Source organism: Simochromis diagramma, unplaced genomic scaffold (genome assembly GCF_900408965.1).
Source record: "Simochromis diagramma unplaced genomic scaffold, fSimDia1.1 OVJJ01000685.1, whole genome shotgun sequence".
NCBI lineage: Eukaryota > Metazoa > Chordata > Actinopteri > Cichliformes > Cichlidae > Simochromis > Simochromis diagramma.
In genome coordinates, this window is record NW_024387477.1 from 3,658,646 (window position 1) to 3,677,970 (window position 19,325).

Consider the following 19,325-nt stretch of genomic DNA (forward strand, 5'->3'; position numbering starts at 1 on the left):
ATTTTGATGTATAAAGAAAATATTTATAAACTGTTACATGTTTCCAGCAGAGATTTCTCAAGTTTCTGCTGCAGTTGCGTCTCCAGAATTTTTTCATAGCAGTGGTCATGTGGAGTGTCGCACCAAATACAGAATTTCCAGTCTTATTATAGTGTTGTCAAATACAGGTTACTTGAAAAATATGTCAAAAAGAGAGACAAGAAATATATGCCTAGTTAATTTCCTGCTGTTAAAGATGATAACACTGAAAACCAAATAAGATTTTGAAATTCATAATAATCAGTTTTAAGCAGGAATAAATAAGAAGTTAATGTTTCAACTCATTGTAGGGTGTCGCTCTCTTTTGCTCACGTTTATTAGAATTAATACCAGCATAGGACAGTCATGACAGCAGTGTTGGTCAAGTTACTTGAAAAAAGTAATTAGTAACTAATTACTGATTACTTCTTTAAAAAGTAATCCCGCTACTTTACTGATTACTCATTTTCAAAAGTAATTAGTTACTTAGTAATTTTTTAAAAAACATGATACACAATGTGAATACGTAATAAAGCAACAGACCTTTCAGCCCAATTCTATTTTTTATGCATAATCCATCATATGAAATTGAATCAAATAGAAAATGTTTTATGAGTTTTAATCTTTTAATTTTATGCCCACTGCATTAAGCAAAGATTTAACTATATGAAACAGTTTTTGACTTGAAGAAATTGTTTAACATTTAAACTTATTTTCTGCATATTCTGCATATTCTGTTTACACTCTTTCAAATAGATGCAAGTAAAACACAGCAGAAAATAAATAAAATCAAAGATTCAGCGGCACTAAGTCCTGTCGCTCTTAAATCTATGTTCACCTGTTTAGCAGGATTGGAGCAGGTGGAGGTTTGCCTGGTGTCGCAGTCATGTCCGCAGGGGGATCCGGGGGTTTCTCTGTGAATGTCACGTTCCCGTGGCGGCGTGCTAGGCGCTCGCTCAGATTTGAAGTTGGATTTTTCGCTGTAGACAGAAGTTTTCTTCCCATGCAGAGTGTACAGTGTACGCTAATGTTATTTGTCACTTTTTACGGACTAAAACTTAAAGTAATGTAAGTACGGCCACGCTTTAAACTGCACGGTCGTACTCTCTCCATCACTCCATATTATCCGTTGTTGATCTGCACACGTCTGTTGCTGCCACGGGCGTCGCACATGCTTACGTCACTGTCATGAGACACTCTCACAAACAAAATCATGAAGGTTTAGTAACGCAGTAACGCAGTAACACAGTGTGCTTACGGGAAAGTAACAGTAATCTAATTACTTTTTTGCAATAGTAATCTCTTACACTACTCGTTACTTGAAAAAAGTAATCGAACGCCCATCTCCGCTTGCCAGTGGGGGGCCACTGGAGGGGGCAGCAAATCTTGGGTGGTGGCCAGTGCCCCCCTTGCCCCCCCTTAATGGCACCCCTTCCGGCCCTAAAAAGCTGTTTATTGCACTGAGATAATTTTAACTAAGAGACAGCTATGCATGTAGGTTGCTTAATGAACAGCTGTATATACAGTATATACAACCGAACTTTAAATACAAAACTTTGGTTGTAATGTTTATGCTAATAGGATGAAGGACGTCCTTTTTTCATGTATCATTAGAGGCATTTATGGATTTTTACTGTTTCTAAGCTCAGCACTCAACACAGCTATGGTAACACAGTGCTTTTATCTATTGTATCATACAGTAAAGAGGGTTAAAATTAACTAAATTCAATTATCGCCTGGAGCAATGCCAATTTTTCCCTTCAAGAAGACCATGTTTGGAAAAAGAGCTGATACAGTCTTTGAGAGCTGACTTTTTACTCCCTTGAAATGAGGAACATCAGCCCATTATATCACAAAGACAAACAGCTCAGTCTGAACAGGTTGAGGTCAGTCTGGTCAGCCTGTCTGCCTCGCCTCTCAGTCTGGAGAAACGGGCACTCACCCATGGCTGCTCATGCTGCACCTATCAGTGCTGTGGGGTAAACAACTCCCCCTCGATCTCAAGCTGTAGTAGCTCTCAGAGGCCTCAGTTAAAGCCAGCGGCATTGATCTGGGCAGTGCCCAATCGAGTGTCTAATCAGGTCAGAGATTAATGCCGTCTCAGGGACTAAGGTCACACATGCACACAGGAGTAAAGGAGTAAAGCCCACTGTACTCCTGTTAACATCAGTCCAAAAAGAGCCTACAAAGCTCGAGACTCCTGTGTTATACTGCCTTGCTGCCTTTGTCCAGCCTTGTTGTCAGGGGAGAGGCATGTACGGCATGACGGGGCTACCCCTAAACCCTCCTGGAGCCCGTGAATGAGAGGATGGGCAGAGGCAAGGGAAGAAAAGCAAAGGAAATACACTCATCATCGCATTAAAGGAGCGTTGGACAGAAGGGTCCAAGAAGAAGAGGCCAGGGAGGGAGGGAAGGAGGCGGTGGTGGCAGTAATGGGGTCTTTGTTCTGGTTGGTGTGACTCACAAAGCCCTGGCCAGGGCCGCACAGCTTAGTTACCCTTACCAAACACAGAGAAGCAGGAGGGAGGAGTGCATATGGGTTTGTGTGATTGGGGTACGTTTTGGGGCTCTAGGTCGAGGTAATATAGGTCCAATACTCTGATTATTTACACATTTAACTTTATTAATACTGCTTTAGCATCCAGCCCCTCTGATGATGGCTGAATAAATTAAAGTGGATTTGGTGGTGGCAGATGAAAGTCACTGTAAGGATATATGTGAAAATGGCATTGTTTGCACTGTTTTACATGCCACTGTGGCTTATATTAGGCCTTGCCAAATTAATGGGATACCCTCTGGATGATTACATGAAGCTGTAGCTTGTTTAGGCTCACTATCTGGATTCAATTACAGTAGTCAAGACGTGAAACACCATTCAGGAAATCTGCTCTTATCACACGGTGTGACTCACACTTCTTTAAGTGCTTGTTCTTCAACATCAGAAATTAAGACGGTTAAAGACATCTGGTGGTGTGCAAAGCATTGTGTGTCTGTGTGTGTGTGTGTGTGTCTCAGCTCAGTTTAGGCTTTAAGCAGGATGTCCTGTCCTCCCTGCTGCTATTGTGGAGTGGTCAGCCTGCCAGACGCTACTCCTAAAGACCACTTCCCCTCTGTCAAGCACCTCACTCTCTGTGTCTCTGTCACACAAAAACACATTGTTCACACGGACACACAAGCACACACATGCTCACATACTGTACCGCCCCATGCCAGCCTGAACACAATGGAAACCTGGCCAACACCGCCCTGTCACCTGGTTAAAAATAACTCTTTTTGCAACAGATTATGGCTGTGTTTTAACAATAGCAGGACTTTGATCAGCCAAAATAGCACTACGCTGTTATTTTGAGGTATCACTCACCAGAGCTGACTGTGTGTTTTGGCTCCGTAAAGTTGGCAGGCACCCCGAAGATGTCACATCCATTTTTTTTTATTGTGCTGTATTTATACTGTATATAATAGGGGGAAAAAAGACTGTACTCTCTTTGGTCTGAGGTTTTACATATCAGGATATAATTTTTAAAATCCAGGTCTCAAAATGATTTAAATACTACCTCAGATCGTTATTTAACAGTTAGCTGCGGTAAAGCAGAAGAAGTGTGTGAAGAACGAATTACGCCGCATGATTCAACAGCTTGTAGAACCACATTTAGCAGGAAAAACATGAAGTTTTCTCACAGTGTTGTGGAGGAATTTTGGCACACTTCAGTTCATCGAGGTCTGCGGTCGTTTGTTTATGCACAGATCTCTTCAGGTCCCATCGCAGCATTTCAATCATGGCGATGTCTGGACTTTGACTGGGCTGTTGCAACATTTGGACTCTTTTTTTTCTTCTTCAGCCGTTCTGTTGTTGATTTGTTGGGATCATCGTCCACTTACGTGACCCAGATTCAGCCAAGCTTCAGCTGTTGGACACATGGCCCCGTATTTGACCCTAGAATACTTCGTGGTTGACTAAATAGAATAGAATAGAATTCAACTTTATTGTCATTGCACATGTCACAGGTACAAGGCAACGAAATGCAGTTTGCATCCATCCAGAAGTGCTTTAGCCATGATATAGATATATTACAATATATATTAGCAATAATATAGATATGTAAGTATATGAAATGGGTCTATTATGGTATGTTATAATGTACACGGTATGAAGTATGTTATGAATATGCTATAACTATAAGTATGTACAGGCTGTAGTGAATACAAGCTATGTACAGGCTATGAACAGGATATAAATATGAAAAACTATACAGAAATATGAGATATACAGCTATACAGAAATGTGAACTATGCAGGTTATAAACAGTTGTAGATTTAAAAATTATGGTATTGTACAGAATGATTATTTACACAGAACTATACAGTAGTGCAGTTAAGATAAGTAAGATATGTGGATAATTTCTACAGAGGCTGTATAAAGTGCTAGTGGTTGTGAGTGGTGGTTCAGTCCATGTTATTATTGTGTGTATGAGGGTACAGTTGTCCATTGTGTGTGTAGGTGGTTGTGTGTGTGTGTATGTCCAGTCCATGTGTTAACATGGGTCAGATGTCAGGAGGCAGAGTTCAGGAGTCTGACAGCTGTGGGGAAGAAGCTGTTCCGGTACCTGGTGGTTTTAGTCCGGAGGCTCCTGTAGCGCCTCCCAGAGGGCAGGAGGGTGAAGAGTCCATGTGATGGGTGACTGGGGTCTTTGCCTCCAAGGTACAGAGCTGCAAAACAACCACAAATCATCACCCCTCTGCCACCGTGCTTGACAGTTGGTATGAGGTGTTTGTGTTGATATGCTATGTTTGGGTTTTGCCAATAGCGGCGCTTTGCATTATGGCCAAACATCTCCACTTTGGTCTTGTTTATCCAAAGAGCATTTTTCCAGATGTCTTGTGGTTTGTTCAGATGCATTTTAGCAAACCTAATGGATGCAACCATGTTCCTTTTAGAGAAGAGTCTTTTTCCTTGCAAACAAGCCGTTCCATCTTAATGTACTAATGTTTCTCACAGTAGAATGATAATAATAATAATGGATTGCATTTATATAGCGCTTTTTGGACCCCTCAAAGCGCTTTACAATTCCACTATTCATTCACTCGCACATTCACACACTGGTGGAGATCGTAGCCACAGCTGCCCCGGGGCAGACTGACAGAAGTGAGGCTGCCATATCGCACCATTGGCCCCTCTGGCCATCACCAGTAGGCCGTAGGTGAAGTGTCTTGCCCAAGGACACAACGACCGAGACTGTCCGAGCCGGGGCTTGAACCGGCAACCTTCCGGTTACAGGACGAACTGCCAACTCTTTGAGCCACGATCGCTGATAGACTTCAGATTGTTTTGAAATGGGCTTGTAATCCATCCTAGATTGATGTGCAGGAACAGACCTGCTAAAGAAATAGATAGGCTGGGGAGTGTGAGGAGTTTGCATGTTCTCCCTGAGCCTGTGCTGGTTCTCTCTGGGTACTCTGGGTTCCTCCCAAACAGTTAGTGTGATCAGGTTAACTGGTGTTTCTAAATTGCTCGTAGGTGTGGATGTGAGTGCTTGTTTGTCTCTCTGTGTTAGCCCTGCGACAGACAATTGAACAGTCCAGGGTGCACCCCTGCCTTTCATCCTGTGGCAGATGGGATATCTATCTCCATTATTACAGCAGTTATCTTGTGGTTGAAATTTTTACTTCAATATAACTGCGATGTTATTATGAGGCAGCACTTACTCCTAGTGAATGTTTATGAATTGCTGCATCTTCAACAATATTTCAGACCGTTTGACGTTTCTTCACCATAGATTGGTGCTACCTTATTAGAAATAATTCTGCACTGTAACTTGCACTGTTTTGAAACTAATTATTGACTGATGATGTTTTCAGGCAGCATGTAATTCCCTCAGAAATAGTCAGCAACCCAGGAACTCAGTTCATCTCCCAGGCATGAAAGACCTAATGTTCAGCACTCAGAGCCTCGGAGTTCAGCTCAGGTTTTCATTCCCAACATGTTGGTCAATCAGAGAGGCTAAACCCAGAACTAAAAACAGCTCTCTGCTGTGTAACCCCCCCAAACCCCTCCTCCTGGTCCTCTCAACTGGTGTGGGTTGGGTATGCACATAACTCACTTACCTCCTCTGCTACTGGTTTTTTGCCCTTTGAACAATCTCTAGGGTACCAGCCTCCAACTTTTCCTTCCGGTGAATCCGACCTTGCCGTGCCATCTGTCCAACTCTAACGAGTAGGCAAATGTGGACCCAGAACCAGTTAATGGTTGTTGTGGTTTTCTCTGTATTATTGTTGGGTTCTCATCTTACAATATAAAGGGGGCTATAAATATGAGGTGACTGTTGTTGTTATTTGGAGTTATATAAAAAAAGATTTGAATTAAAAATATTGACAGAGAGCAAAAAAAAACAAGAGGCAGCCAACATCAAAAAATGAGCTTTGAATGTCCCTGGCAAACCTGGAAAACTATTCCTGAAGACTACTTGAGCAAATTAAAAGGAAGCTGTACTGAAGAATATAGATGATCATACCAAATATTTACTTGAACAATGAAGTTATACAAACTTTTTGTTTGTGCATTTCTGTTTATACACATCCTCCAATAAAATCTCGCCATCTTTATCTCATCCAAGCAAAATAAAAAAGAAAGACTTTTGTGATGGATCACTCTTGTGTGGCCCTCTCTCCTTGTCCTCTCCTTCTTCACAAATCTCTATTCACTCTCTCCCTCCTCCCCTCTCCTTCTCACTGGCCGAGGTACTATTGTCTCGTTTCCTGTCACCGTGCGGGCGGCTCTCCGCACGCGCACAGCAGGCGCGGCGGGTTGTGATGCGGTCACATTTGTAGCGGACGGACGGAGCGAGTCGTCAGGATTTGCGGCTCGCTTAAAAACCAGTGGTTTGCGCTGCTGGGTTACAGTTTAACTCGTGAGAGACTCTAAGGAAAGTAGTTTGCAGTCGGAGCAGCAGCAAAACCTTTAAGTTGGGAAATAAAAGAAGGTCTGGAGGGTTTTTTCGCCCCCTTTTGACAGCTGCGCCGCTGCACCGACAAACATCAGTGACCGGAAGGTGAGCTGTCACCATCCATTCAGCTGTCAGTAAGTTTGCTCTGCTTTGTCTTTAAGCTGCAATAGTTCCCTTTATAGCTGATGATAACTGATGATTTTGTCTCTAGTGGAGAAAAAACAAAACAAAACACCTTTTTATCGGGTTCTGGTTGTTTGAAGCTTCTGAAACCAGCAGCAGGTCTAACAGCTTTAACAAAGAAAACCTATAAGCTGTGGATGGAGTGATGCAGCTGAAAGAAATACCGTTAGCATCTGTCTGTAATGCTCATTACTTATTATTATTATTTTTTGCAGTATGGATAGTATGAGTAGATTTTTGTGCATTTGTTGTGCATGTAACAGCCTGGTTAAATTACACTACGTCCAGCACCATATTTTTTCTTTTAGTTTTCTTTATTTTTAAAACATTTGATAAATAATTTTGTGTATGTATTATCATAAAATAGTTAAATAAACACGTCCAGTACATTTTCTCAGGTCTCAATCAATACTCGAATTGGGATCATAGAAGAAGAAAACTAGCAAATGTTCACATTTATTAATAATAATAAAAAAGTTCTAATATTGGCTTTTTTTTTTGACTGTTTCTGCTTTGATCTAAGTAACACCCAGAGGACTTCATGTACTGTTGTGAAGTAGTCAAGATGTCCGTTTATTACACCGCGCTGTGCGTCTCCTCGTCCTCCACCTTCAGCCCTGTGTGCTTTCATTCTTTCTAGCATGTGAGAGAAAGGAACAGCTGGATGTGTGCTGAGCTCTGAACTCGATCTGTTGGTATCAGCGAGTCTCCAGAGGCCTGTTTCTGTCGCTGCTGCGGGGGGAGACCCCGTAACCGTGCAGCTGTCCACGACCTGTGCGAGAAATCACACACTCCAGGCTGAGAACCCTCAGCTGGACCACTGGCAATCCACAACATGCTCAAACCTTGGAAGTTCTCCTGACTTTTAAACAAGCTGTTCAGCTGCCAGATTCCCGGTTCTATAGGCTCTGCTGCATTTAAAGGCAACAACAGCTGACTGTGAATCAGGGACGCTGTCAGGGGTCCTGGGCCTGAGCCACGGCACACAGAAAAGCATAGTGTTAGTGTGTTTGTGTGGGAGAGAGAGAGGGAAGACTGGCACATTTAAAGTGTTTGCCTGTTTGTGCGTTCACATGTGGAGCCTTGTGCATATGTAAGCGTGCGTCTGGTGCAGACGGGTACAGTAGGGGTATTGTAAAGGCTGATGGAGGCACAGGACAGTGCTGATGGACTAGTGTACGCTTTACTCCATCGAACTTGAAAATCAATATTTGATATGTTCGTCTTTATTTGTCAACACAGCCTGAACTCTGATTACTTTGTACGTGCGTTGGAGAGTCTGTTGAGAGCACCTCACTGCTTGTTTAGTGTAATTGCATAACCCAGATTTAGCTCTTGTCGGGTTATTTAACTGGGTGGGAAAGCATGGGTACATTTCCATGGAAGACCAAAAAAGAAAGTTAGAATTAGAGTTTTAGGTGAAGCTTGAAAAATGATGGATGCAGGAATCGCTTTAAAATGCCAAATTTTTCGTTTTTAATTGGACACAAAGTGTGATGACATCACTGAGGTTTGCTTTTAACTGACTTTAGAAACCTTAGAAACCAACATCATACAGCTGCACTGCTTATGAAACTTAAAATAATGTGTTAACGTGCACTGAATCACTCAGCAGTTAAAGGTTTGTAGTTCTGCTCGGTGACGTCACCTCTTTCTCAGTGTAAAGCGTTGTTTATTTTGCCACATTTGTAATACTTTGTAAGGAAAGTTACTCTTATTTTGTGTAGCAATTTCATGCCCATGTTCTTTTACATGGAAATGCTTTTTTCCTCTAACTTACTTCCACTCGAACACTGTGATTCACTGGAAATCATTACCCCAATCCAAATACTGAATTTGTTGTGGATGTGGCAGAGATAAGATAGTTACCACTCTCCAACACATTTCCATCAGCCTACTTCCTGTTCTGACCTCACACATTCAGATTTAGCATCGAGTAAACAACTTGGGAATACATTGTCTGGAACAATATCAGATCAGTGTAATTGTTAATGTTTGACAAAACTATTGTATTTCACCCCACAGCAGTGCACTGTGATGGTGGGAGCCGCTCTCAGCTGCTCTTTCCACCATGCTGGGTTATTTACTTCTTCCAGCTGGAGCTCAGCCATACATTCATTTTACGTTGCGCTCTTTGATATAAAAGATTACTGGGATTACATACAAGATTTCATGAAAAGTAGCGTGGTTATTCATTCAATATTCTCTCTTTTTATGGGCGTAAAGTTTCCCAGTCTGTATATGTGCACTTTTAAATGGCCCAGCTGTCAATTTTGTAACTGTTATAGCAAATAATTACATATAAATCCCGTGAATTAATTGAATTGACCCATTATTAGCGTTACATTTATGAGAGAAATTGATACTCTGATGCTAATCGATACTGAAACTTACCATCCGATTGACACTATTGACACTACGCTAACCGTGCCGTGTTCACCTCTTCCTGTGGAAACAACTCCGCACAGCACTGCAGCAGGGAGGCAGAGGCTGAACTTGTGACCTGCAGTTGACATTAACAGCACTGCAGAAGAATTTCTGCAGAGGTCCCACTTCAGCAGCATTGATGTCTTTATGTTATCAGCTAGCCAATAGTGTGAATTTAACAAGACGTCACAGTTATTTGTGTCTAAAAGGTTATTTTCCTCCTAAACTGACTGAAGCAGAGAAAAGTCGACCAGCAACTAGAGAGAAACATTCACAACCTACCTTACTAACTCTACTTGATCAGCTACAAATGTAGTAGTGCCAGATAACAATATATAATAATCATGCAGTTCAAGATTCAGGTTTATTATTTTCTTTTTGGCATGTCTCACGGATAAGTGCCTTTCAGAATTAAAATATAAAATATTGTGATACGTGATCACGAGCGACTCCATGATTCCCGATCCTGTCACATACAAACATGACCAAATCTTAGGACTGTATCAATACGTACATATAGATGGTTTTGGATGGATAATCCATGTAGTTTTGTTTGTATCTTGTTTCTTTTAAATACTTGGCTCTATCTGGTAGTTTCTTCTGAATTGTACACTTGAGATTCAGTTGTAGAAACACAGAGTAATACATTTCAACCAGCCATATTCCTAAAATGAAATCTGCATCATGTTCAGTTGTACCACATTTTCTGGAGAACTAGAGCGGTTTTGTAATGAGGAAGTGACTAAGTGCTTTTTCCTTCTTTCTCCACAGGAGGACTGACGATGAGTCCGAGGGGGCTTGACTGGTGGATCCCCTGCTGACATCTTTGATCCCCAGATTTCCGCTCTAAAACACCCCCATTTCCCGACAGCTTTTGAGCTGTTGTGCACCCTTTTATTTATATATTTTTTGGAGCCCCCCCTCCCGCCCTGCGGCCGAGCTCTCAACATGGCTAGCCTGGTGATCAACGAGACCGGAATGGTGGACTGTGGGATTGACGACTCCTTCAAGTACAACTTGTACTCTGCGGTTTACAGCGTGGTCTTTGTGTCGGGCCTGATAACCAACTGTGCCGCACTCTTTGTGTTCTGTTTCCGGATGAAGATGCAGAACGAGACCACGATGTTTATGACCAACTTAGCATTATCTGATTTAGTGTTTGTTTTCACGTTGCCGTTCAAGGTCTTCTACAACGTGAACCGCAACTGGCCTTTTGGAGATGGACTGTGTAAGGTTTCGGGAACAGCCTTCATCACTAACATCTATGGCAGCATGCTCTTCCTCACCTGCATCAGCGTGGACCGCTTCCTGGCAATAGTCTATCCGTTCCGTTCACGCGGCATCCGCACTCGGAGGAACGCGGCGCTGATGTGCGCCGCCGTGTGGCTCACCATCGTGGGAGGAGGCATTTCGGTGACCTTCTTCTCTACCATCAACAGCCGACACAAAGCCACCACATGCTTCGAGGGCTTTTCCAAGAACACCTGGAAGACCTACCTGTCTAAAATCACCATTTTTATCGAGGTGAATCGAGACGCACAACATACAGATGACTTTGTTTTTTTATTACGATAACCAAGACATAGAATTAAGGTGTAATTTTCATAATGTTTTTATTATTTTTTCCAGATTGTTGGTTTCCTCCTCCCGCTCTTGGCCAATTTAATATGCTCCTCGCTGGTTCTGCGGACGCTGCGTCGCCCCGTGACTGCTGGTCACGGCTGTGACAGTAAGAAACGCGTCCTGCGGATGATCCTTGTCCATCTTGGCATCTTCATCATCTGCTTCGTCCCGTACAACTCTATCCTCTTCCTGTATGCCCTGGTGCGAACCCAGGCCCTGGCTAACTGCACTGTGGAGCGCTTTGTCCGAACACTTTACCCCATCACTCTATGTCTGGCCAGTCTCAACTGCTGCCTGGATCCTGTGGTGTACTACTTCACCTCAGAAAGCTTCCAGAAGAGCCTGACCAAGGGAGGCAAAGGGTCTGGTTCTCGACCTGAGAGCATGCCCCGCAGTGACACGGAGACTAAGGACACAGCGACCGCTGTCCCGAGCGACACCCACACTCTGACCAGCAACGGAAAAGAGACAAAGATCACTGAAATTCAATTGTGACTCAAGAAAGAAGGAGAAGAAGGACAGGGTGGATTTGACTGCAACTCCTGAATTTAACAAATATAACAATCACTTGTTTGGTCCTGAAAATGGAAAACACATAACTCACCAGATTAGTTAAGTCCTGAGGTAAGTCCTGAGGCATGGCCTGGGCTTTATGGATTAACCCGGCACCGGGGATCAGAGGAATGTATCTGTGGTTTTTATGAGCGATCGCTACAGGGACCAGAGATCCAACTACACTGGGACTATTGCAATAATCCAGAGACTCAAAGTGGGTCTATAAGAGATTCTGACATGTCATTGATCAAACATAAGACATGCACACTTCCACTGGACTCTGAAGAAGATGATGTCCATCCACATGCTGTTTAGTACTTGTGTAACACAACAGTTCCTTAAGTATTATTGTTATAAAGCTCAAGCTTTCACAGTGCATTATATCACTGTGGTGTGTTACTAGTAATGCTACTGTGTAACACAGCATTGTGTTGACCTGCTGAGTCAAATGTATCTCATCATGTTGAAGACTGAGGCCAGTAAATGTCTGTTTTTGAATTGCATTCATTATTTCTTTGCTCCGGTCTTGTGATTGTCCTCACAGTCAAACCTGCTCTGAGCTGCTCTTTGTCAGCGAGCCTGTACATTTGAACTTGTGCGGGAGTTTTTCTACTCCAGCTTCTTGGTTTTTCACCAAGCAGCCAGTGTGAGCTTGTCCTCAGCGCAGAGGGCAGCTCTGATTTAGTTGAGGACCTCGGCCTGTGTGCTGTGTCACAGGCCAAATGCTTATTATGACTGGAGCAATGGTCCATTGTTTGCCTCTGAATGAGGTCTCTCTGTCTTAATCCGGCCTTAGACTGCAGATCTGCTCAAAGTCTCTTACACACAGCAATGTGCAAACACTCCAAGTACAGATGAACGCCTTTAGCTGTTTACCCAAAATCATGGATTTAAACTGCATGGAGCACAAAACACTTGTGTGTCAGCAGATTTGGATGTTTGAGTGTTGCTGAATTTGCATGTATAAAATGCAGAAATGTGCAGAATTTGTCCAATCTTTATCATAAAGTCCGAAGAGGATGCACAATCCGGTCAGAGCAGCATCTGCAACAGCAAAATAAATCGATTTTGCAGCTGAATCTGTGAAGAAGCTTCTGAATCAAGTTAAACTTTGGTCAAGTTTGGCATCTGAAGATGGAGGAACCACCTGTAGCTTAACTGCTCTACATTAAACTTGATTTATACTTCTGTGGGAAATCTACATAGTAACAGTAAACTCCTTTTATCCCCACACCTCAGCCTTATGTGGTATGCATCAACCTGACGTTTAGTTACATTTCTCTGGATGTACACAGCAGGTTATTTAGAAGATTTCGGCATAAGGTTAAAATGAAGTTTCGGTTGTTGCATAAGTTACAATGTAGATCTGACGCAGAAGTATTCATACACGTGTAGGACACATGAGTTGAGGTCAGCTGTGAGGCAGGAATCAATAACACAAGCAAATGCAGAATTAACGGTGAAATTTCCTGTTATCAACCGAGCTACAAGTTTGGGTTGGATTGCTGGATAGTTTGGAGGGCTTTATTTAATCTTCAAACCTTGGAATTATAAACGGTCCAGAGAGTAAACAACACAGTGTAGAGCAACCAGCTGTGTTGCTGAACTCTACCGTCTTCCAACCCAGCGAGTTTCAGTAGTTCAACAAGTAGTCCCTATGCCACCATGCTTGAAGCACCACCTCGTGTTTGGTCATTAAAGCATAAACTGTAGAGCCGAGGATGACAGCAGGCTCGCAGCTTCTCTCTGTGTACTTACAGCCCCCTGCTGGAGAAGCTCAATAAATTCTCTTGGGGTCATTACACTCAATGTAGGTACAAGTTTAGTTTTTTCTATTCCTTTACTAAGCAATACAACTTTTGCTTTCCATTGCCTTAGTTGGCAATGTAACAGAGTATACCTGCTTCATTGGTATGCACAGTGAGAAATAAGGGTGTTGGGGGGGGGCGTCTGGTTGTGTGAATGATGGGAGCATTTAGCAGCAGAACGACAGAGGGGCAGCAGTCTTTGGATTCTCAGATTTGGGGTCAAGGGTAGCAGGAGGAGAGAAGAAAACCAGGAAATAAGAACAGTGGGAGTGTAGAGGTATGCATGAGCTTCACCCCCCGAGTGGTTCATTCCAAGAGTGTTGCGTCACTTTTTTTCCATTTTTTTGAACAGATAACAGTCAGATGTTTACCGTTCGAGCACGCCTGTTAAAGAAACAGTCTGCCCTAAATCTAGAAGAGAAAAATGCACATGGCTCAGTCATTTATGACCAGTGGCTTGTCCTGACATCTAGTGGCAACAAGTTGGAAGAACAGCAATTTTTAATTTGAGACAGACTGACCACAGACCACGTTCCACGTTTGCTGATTATTTTCCTGTTTTGGGCTTTATAGTCACCTGTTTGTCAGCCCTGTAGAAGTCTCAGAGAAGCCATAAAGCAGCTGGGGCAAGCATGGGAAGTGTTATCAAGTTATTTTCTCTGGGTGTGGCCTCATGCTTTGAAAGTAACAGGATGGCGAGTGTCTGTCATAAAGTTGAAGCGTGGTTAAACATTTCTACAGCACGTGAAGGCTTTCCTTCTTTTTTTTCTCTAGGCCTCGTGAACGAAAACCATAACCACAAGAACAAAGCCTAAAAGCTACTGCTCAGTGTCAGAGGACACACAAATGCAGCTTTTTTATTTAATTTTTCTTTTTAATTTTTAGAGGACTAGGAGCCAGGTAACCTACATTTTGCTGAATAAATACTATGATTTAAAAACGGAAGTAAGGAATCTGAACGGGGAAGCAGATGAGTGCAATTATTTTGGTCACAACGGCTGTCAGTGAACTGAGACAACTTTTACACCGTCAGTGTTGCACTGTAGATGTATTTAAATACAGACTGCAAAGAAGAGAAGCTAAAGAAGAGGGCTGATTTCCTCGGGATCTGCTGCGTCTGCGGACCAGATCACCTTTGAAAAGATCTTTTGAAAATCTTCAGAAATTTCTGAGGTAAGAAAAACAAGCATGTGTCTGCATCTGCCTGTGCTCTTTCAGCGTAACCTCTTTTCCTGCTGCCATTTGGTTTAACCACATGTGTGTCCAACTCTGCTCGTCTTAGCTCTTACGTGCGTTGCTAAGCACTAGTGACGACGTCGCAAACTGCAGAAAAACACTCAAACGCAATAGGGCAGAGCTTCCCCTTCCCTTCAAAACTGGCAGCTAGTTGAGTCAGAGAACAAGTGACACCAGATCCCGCCACCTCCAGCAAACACTCTCATATCACATCACCATCAGCTTCATGCTGTATTCATCTGCAGTGCGCTGACAGATTCTTCTTTCGGCACCTGTTGACTCCTTTTTCTGCTGCACAGCGCGAGGACTTTGTAGAAGGTGTGCGCGATGCTCCACGCAGTCGCTCCTGGCTCTGACCTCTACCTTCTGCCTATACGGGTGATTTAGAGGCACAAGAAACGAGGTATTGACACAGTGTTTGTTTGTGTAGACATGTCTGTGAGGGCGTCATGCTGCTGTGCCCTGCGGTCAGTCATGCTTTGAATTTTGCTGATGTTAACAGGACTGTTATTAGTGCTTTCACTTTGCATTTAATCTTAAATCTGGAAATGTATATGTGTCGCCGTGTGCATACGAAAGCTTTTGTGTCACAAGATATAAAGACTTTGAAATTTCTGATACGCTGAAAAAAAAAAGTTATCGTTATTGTTGTTTTTGTTTCGATGTTGGCTAAAGCGAATCACCAGTTACTGTATCACCAATATTTAATCATATCAACTTGATATTTTATGTTAGCACGTTTAACAGATATAAGAAACTCTTTACACGTGTTTCATGGTGTGTCATTAAAATGAATTCTCGGTTTCTGTAATTTCCTTAAGCACAACTCCTCAGATAGTATTACACAACTCTTTATCGTACAGGCATCATCAGGGAGCTTTTTTAAACTGAGAGTCTCAGCAGCTGTCAGACAAGTCTAAACAGGCCTGAATCTGGTGAAGCAGTTTAAAAAACGACCACTATTACTGTGTTCCCCTCGTGGGCCTAGTGTAGGAAAGGGTGCGGACTTATAATGATGTTAGAGGAAGGATGATCCTCCCGTGATAAGCAGAGCCAGTCCCCGATCTTTCTTCCGGTCACTTCCTGCTGCCGTCCTAAGCAGTTTTTGATTTATTTTCACTTTAACAGCTTTTTCATGGCATTCTCATATAAAAACACATAATTTAAACAATTAACCATCACACAAGAATGGGGAGAAAAATCTAACTGAATCATTATTTTTTCATATTAGCTTGGCTGTGATGACCAAAATTACTTCATATAGAAAATTGTTGTAATTTTGCTATATGCCATTAGTGCAAGCCTTTTCTGTGTTTTGCTGGCTGCTGCTTTATGACACCTTGTTTTTATCTGGGTCTGCAGCTTACCAGTCCAATAGACTTTATGGCACTTATCTCCAGAGAGCAGCTACATCTGCTTCAAAATCTGTTTAGAAATTCCCACAAACAAGCCCCAAAGAAGAAAGGTGGGGATATCCTGACTGATCAGTAAGGAACAAATATAGTGAAGGAAGACTGATATTTCTACTTGTAGCAATTTATTTTTAGCTGATCTAGGAGGACACACCTCCCTCTGCCTTTCCATGTGCACACTGAGGTGAAACGAGGAGTAGCACATAGGATAGAGCAGGTGTTGATGTTGCAGCATGAAAGGGATCGCTGAGGTGGGTTGCAAAGTGGCTAACAGATTCAAATAGCATGAAATGAATGCCCCAGTTGATTTTCAAGCAAAAGCCAAACTCTTAAATTTTTTTCCTGTAGTGCTAATGACATCATCGGGATGATGATGTCAGGAGCAACAGCAACGAATGAAAGTGGATGAACTGAATTCATGGAATGCCCCTTTAATGAGTTGTTAACATTCACTTTTAGAGTCAACGATTACATCATCTCATCTAAATACACTTGATACTTTTTTACATATAGACGTTTGCAGTCATTCAGTTCTCTCACCCCAACCGGTCACCTCCCTGAGCCTGGTTCTGTTGGAGGTTTCTTCCTGTTAAAAGGGAGTTTTTCCTTCCCACTGTCACCAATGTGCTTGCTCTAAAGGGGTCATATGATTGTTGGGTTTTTCTCTGTATCTATTATTGTACGATCTACTGTACAATATAAAGCGTCTTGAGGTGACTGCTGTTGTGATTTGGCGCTATATAAATAAAATTGAATTGAATTGGATTTGAATTAAACCAGTATGCAGTTTTTTTGCAGTTGCTCTTGTTTTTTGGAGCATTTCTGTGTTAAACTGGGTTTAAAGCTACAAAGTATGTGTCATACTGCAGGAGGCTTCACACCTGCCAAAGTGAAAATGTAGGTTCACCGTTGACTGTTGCTCTGGCAGCTGCTGATTCCAGTTTTCAAAGCAAACTTTTAGTTTCAACTTTCGCAACAACATAACGGGAAACATGAAGCACTGTTCAGCTTTTTTCTTTCCACGCGCAGGCTACAAGATTTTTATTAAGGGCAAATTATGAAATAAAGATAAAGCGCAACGTGTATGTGCATCGGATGTTTCACAAGTTCTCCTCTGCCTTTCAGCTGTCAAAGCTACTTCAGCAAAAAAAAATTATGATCAAAGGAAAGGCACGCTTGGTTATATCATCGGTGTCACTGTGAGAGAAAAAGAAAAATGGTCACCAATATGACTGCCTGCAACTACAATGAAACGGTCTGGAATCAGAAAATGGACGTGATATACACCTACTTCTACCTGATTCTCTTCATACCCGGGCTGCTGCTCAACACCACTGCACTCTGGGTCCTCCTCAGATACATCAGGTAACACTCATACAAGTTCACACCTTTAGATTTTCAGGTATGTTTTCACTAACTCTCTCTGTATGTGCCGTTTAACAGCAAGAAGACCAAGGCGGTGATCTTCATGATAAACCTGGCGATCGCAGACCTGGCCCACATCCTCTCTCTGCCCCTCAGGATCTATTATTATTTCACGCACACCTGGCCCTTTGGACGCGGTCTCTGCTTGTTCTGCTTCTACCTGAAATATCTCAACATGTACGCCGCTATAATGTTCCTGGTAAGCAGGCAGTTTAGGGAAAGCAAGCCTTGAATTTCCTGATAATGCTCATCACAGGGAACAAGGATAATCAAATGAGATCTTTCTAGTTTTCATTACATTGAAAATCAGTCAAATGTCAGTACAAAGCACTTTTGTTGTTGTTTTTGTTTTAAAAATTAAACTCCAAAGCAGAAAGTGATTTGAATGAAAGCCTCTGTCTTCCTTCTTGAAACTGCTTTGCTTCCTGTGCCTCAGAATAAATAACAAAGTAGCTTCTTTTCATTTCTCTCTGATTTCAGGTGTGCATCAGCATGCAGAGGTGTCTGTTCCTGCAGAAGCCGTTCACGGCTCGACGGTGGCGGCGTCGCTATGACCTGCTGATCAGCTTTGTAGTGTGGGTTGTGGTTGGTCTGAGCTGCTCTCCCTTTATCCTGATGCGGAGTAGCAACAACAGTAGCAGCAATGAAGTGGCATTAAACAGCACCCATGCCCAGTTTCCCTTAGGTGTCACCAAACAGAGTTTAGACTCCAACGCCACTTCGGCGGGCTGTTTTAAAGACTTGCCCATGCGCCAACCTCCTCTCTCGTTGACGATCACCATGCTGGTCTTTCTTGAGGCGTGTGGTTTCCTAATCCCTCTAGCATGCATGTCATACAGCACCGTCTGCATCTTCTGGTCACTCAAGGAGAAGCAGATCCAGGATCAGCACAACTCCTTCAACTCCTCAGCACGCAGCCGCCTCCACTCAGTCACCTCCAACTGCCAGGCGGAGAAACCGAATGAAAAGCACACAAATGGCGAGAAGCGGCGTGCTCTGCGGATGGTGGTGGGCTGCTTCATTCTCTTTTTGTTCTGCTTCGCTCCGTACCACCTCAACTTCGCGCTCTACCTGATGGTGAAGCAGAGTATCGTGTCCAGCTGCACCGTCAGAAGGGTGGTGCTCCAGTTTCACCCAGTGTCTCTGTGCATGGCGGGCCTGAGCTGCTGCTTCAACCCCATCCTTTATTACTTTCTTACAGCCGAGTTTAGGATGCACCTCAAAAGGCGCACCTCCTCCTTCTCGTCCTCCATCTCCTCCCCGACCACTTCACCGACCCAGTGTCCTTTGCAGAGCAGACTCATGAGCACCTCCTCATACAGGGAGTAGCATTGCTCAGAGGAAAAGTCCATGAAGGATTCTGTTGAACTTTAAAGCCGACTGACACCGGGTCCAAGCTGGATATGATCAGCTGACATGTTGCAGCTGTCTGAACACAAACAACCCAAAAGACATTGACCTGAGTTGTGTGAAGCCCGCCTCCTCTAAAGCAAGCAGAAAACACCTTCCAACATGCAGTATCGTAAACGCTGCCCAATGTTTCAGTTAGTGTGTATAAAACTTGATATAAGCTATGTAATAAAAGCTGTATGTGAAATGCACTCCCATTAAAAGCTTTAAGTCTCACCTCTGGCTCTGATGTTTGTTTCTTCACTGCGAGTTGGATTTTTTTTCTTTCAGGTAAAATGTGAAAACAG

General features: G+C 42.9%; 2 protein-coding genes across 5 annotated transcripts; both read left to right on the forward strand.

The window, feature by feature from the left end:
* Positions 1 to 6,790: 6,790 nt before the first annotated feature.
* lpar4 (lysophosphatidic acid receptor 4) lies at positions 6,791 to 12,245 on the forward strand. Of its 2 annotated transcripts, none has more exons than XM_040015792.1 (3): positions 6,791 to 7,093; positions 10,341 to 11,093; positions 11,199 to 12,245. In XM_040015792.1, the coding sequence occupies exons 2-3, from the start codon at positions 10,518 to 10,520 to the stop codon at positions 11,685 to 11,687; spliced, it is 1,065 nt and encodes a 354-aa protein (XP_039871726.1). In that variant the 5' UTR covers positions 6,791 to 7,093; positions 10,341 to 10,517; the 3' UTR covers positions 11,688 to 12,245. The 2 variants fall into 2 exon arrangements, with proteins under 2 accessions (XP_039871726.1, XP_039871727.1); XM_040015793.1 differs by having other exon boundaries at positions 6,791 to 7,064.
* Positions 12,246 to 13,727: 1,482 nt separating this feature from the next.
* On the forward strand, positions 13,728 to 19,254 carry p2ry10 (P2Y receptor family member 10). Of its 3 annotated transcripts, XM_040015788.1 has the most exons (5): positions 13,729 to 14,728; positions 15,091 to 15,194; positions 17,329 to 17,568; positions 17,647 to 17,827; positions 18,109 to 19,254. In XM_040015788.1, exons 3-5 carry the CDS (start codon positions 17,420 to 17,422, stop codon positions 18,955 to 18,957), a joined length of 1,179 nt encoding a protein of 392 aa, XP_039871722.1. In that variant the 5' UTR covers positions 13,729 to 14,728; positions 15,091 to 15,194; positions 17,329 to 17,419; the 3' UTR covers positions 18,958 to 19,254. The 3 variants fall into 3 exon arrangements, with proteins under 3 accessions (XP_039871723.1, XP_039871722.1, XP_039871721.1); XM_040015789.1 differs by lacking the exon at positions 15,091 to 15,194 and having other exon boundaries at positions 13,728 to 14,728; XM_040015787.1 differs by lacking the exon at positions 13,729 to 14,728 and having other exon boundaries at positions 14,774 to 15,194.
* Positions 19,255 to 19,325: the final 71 nt, after the last annotated feature.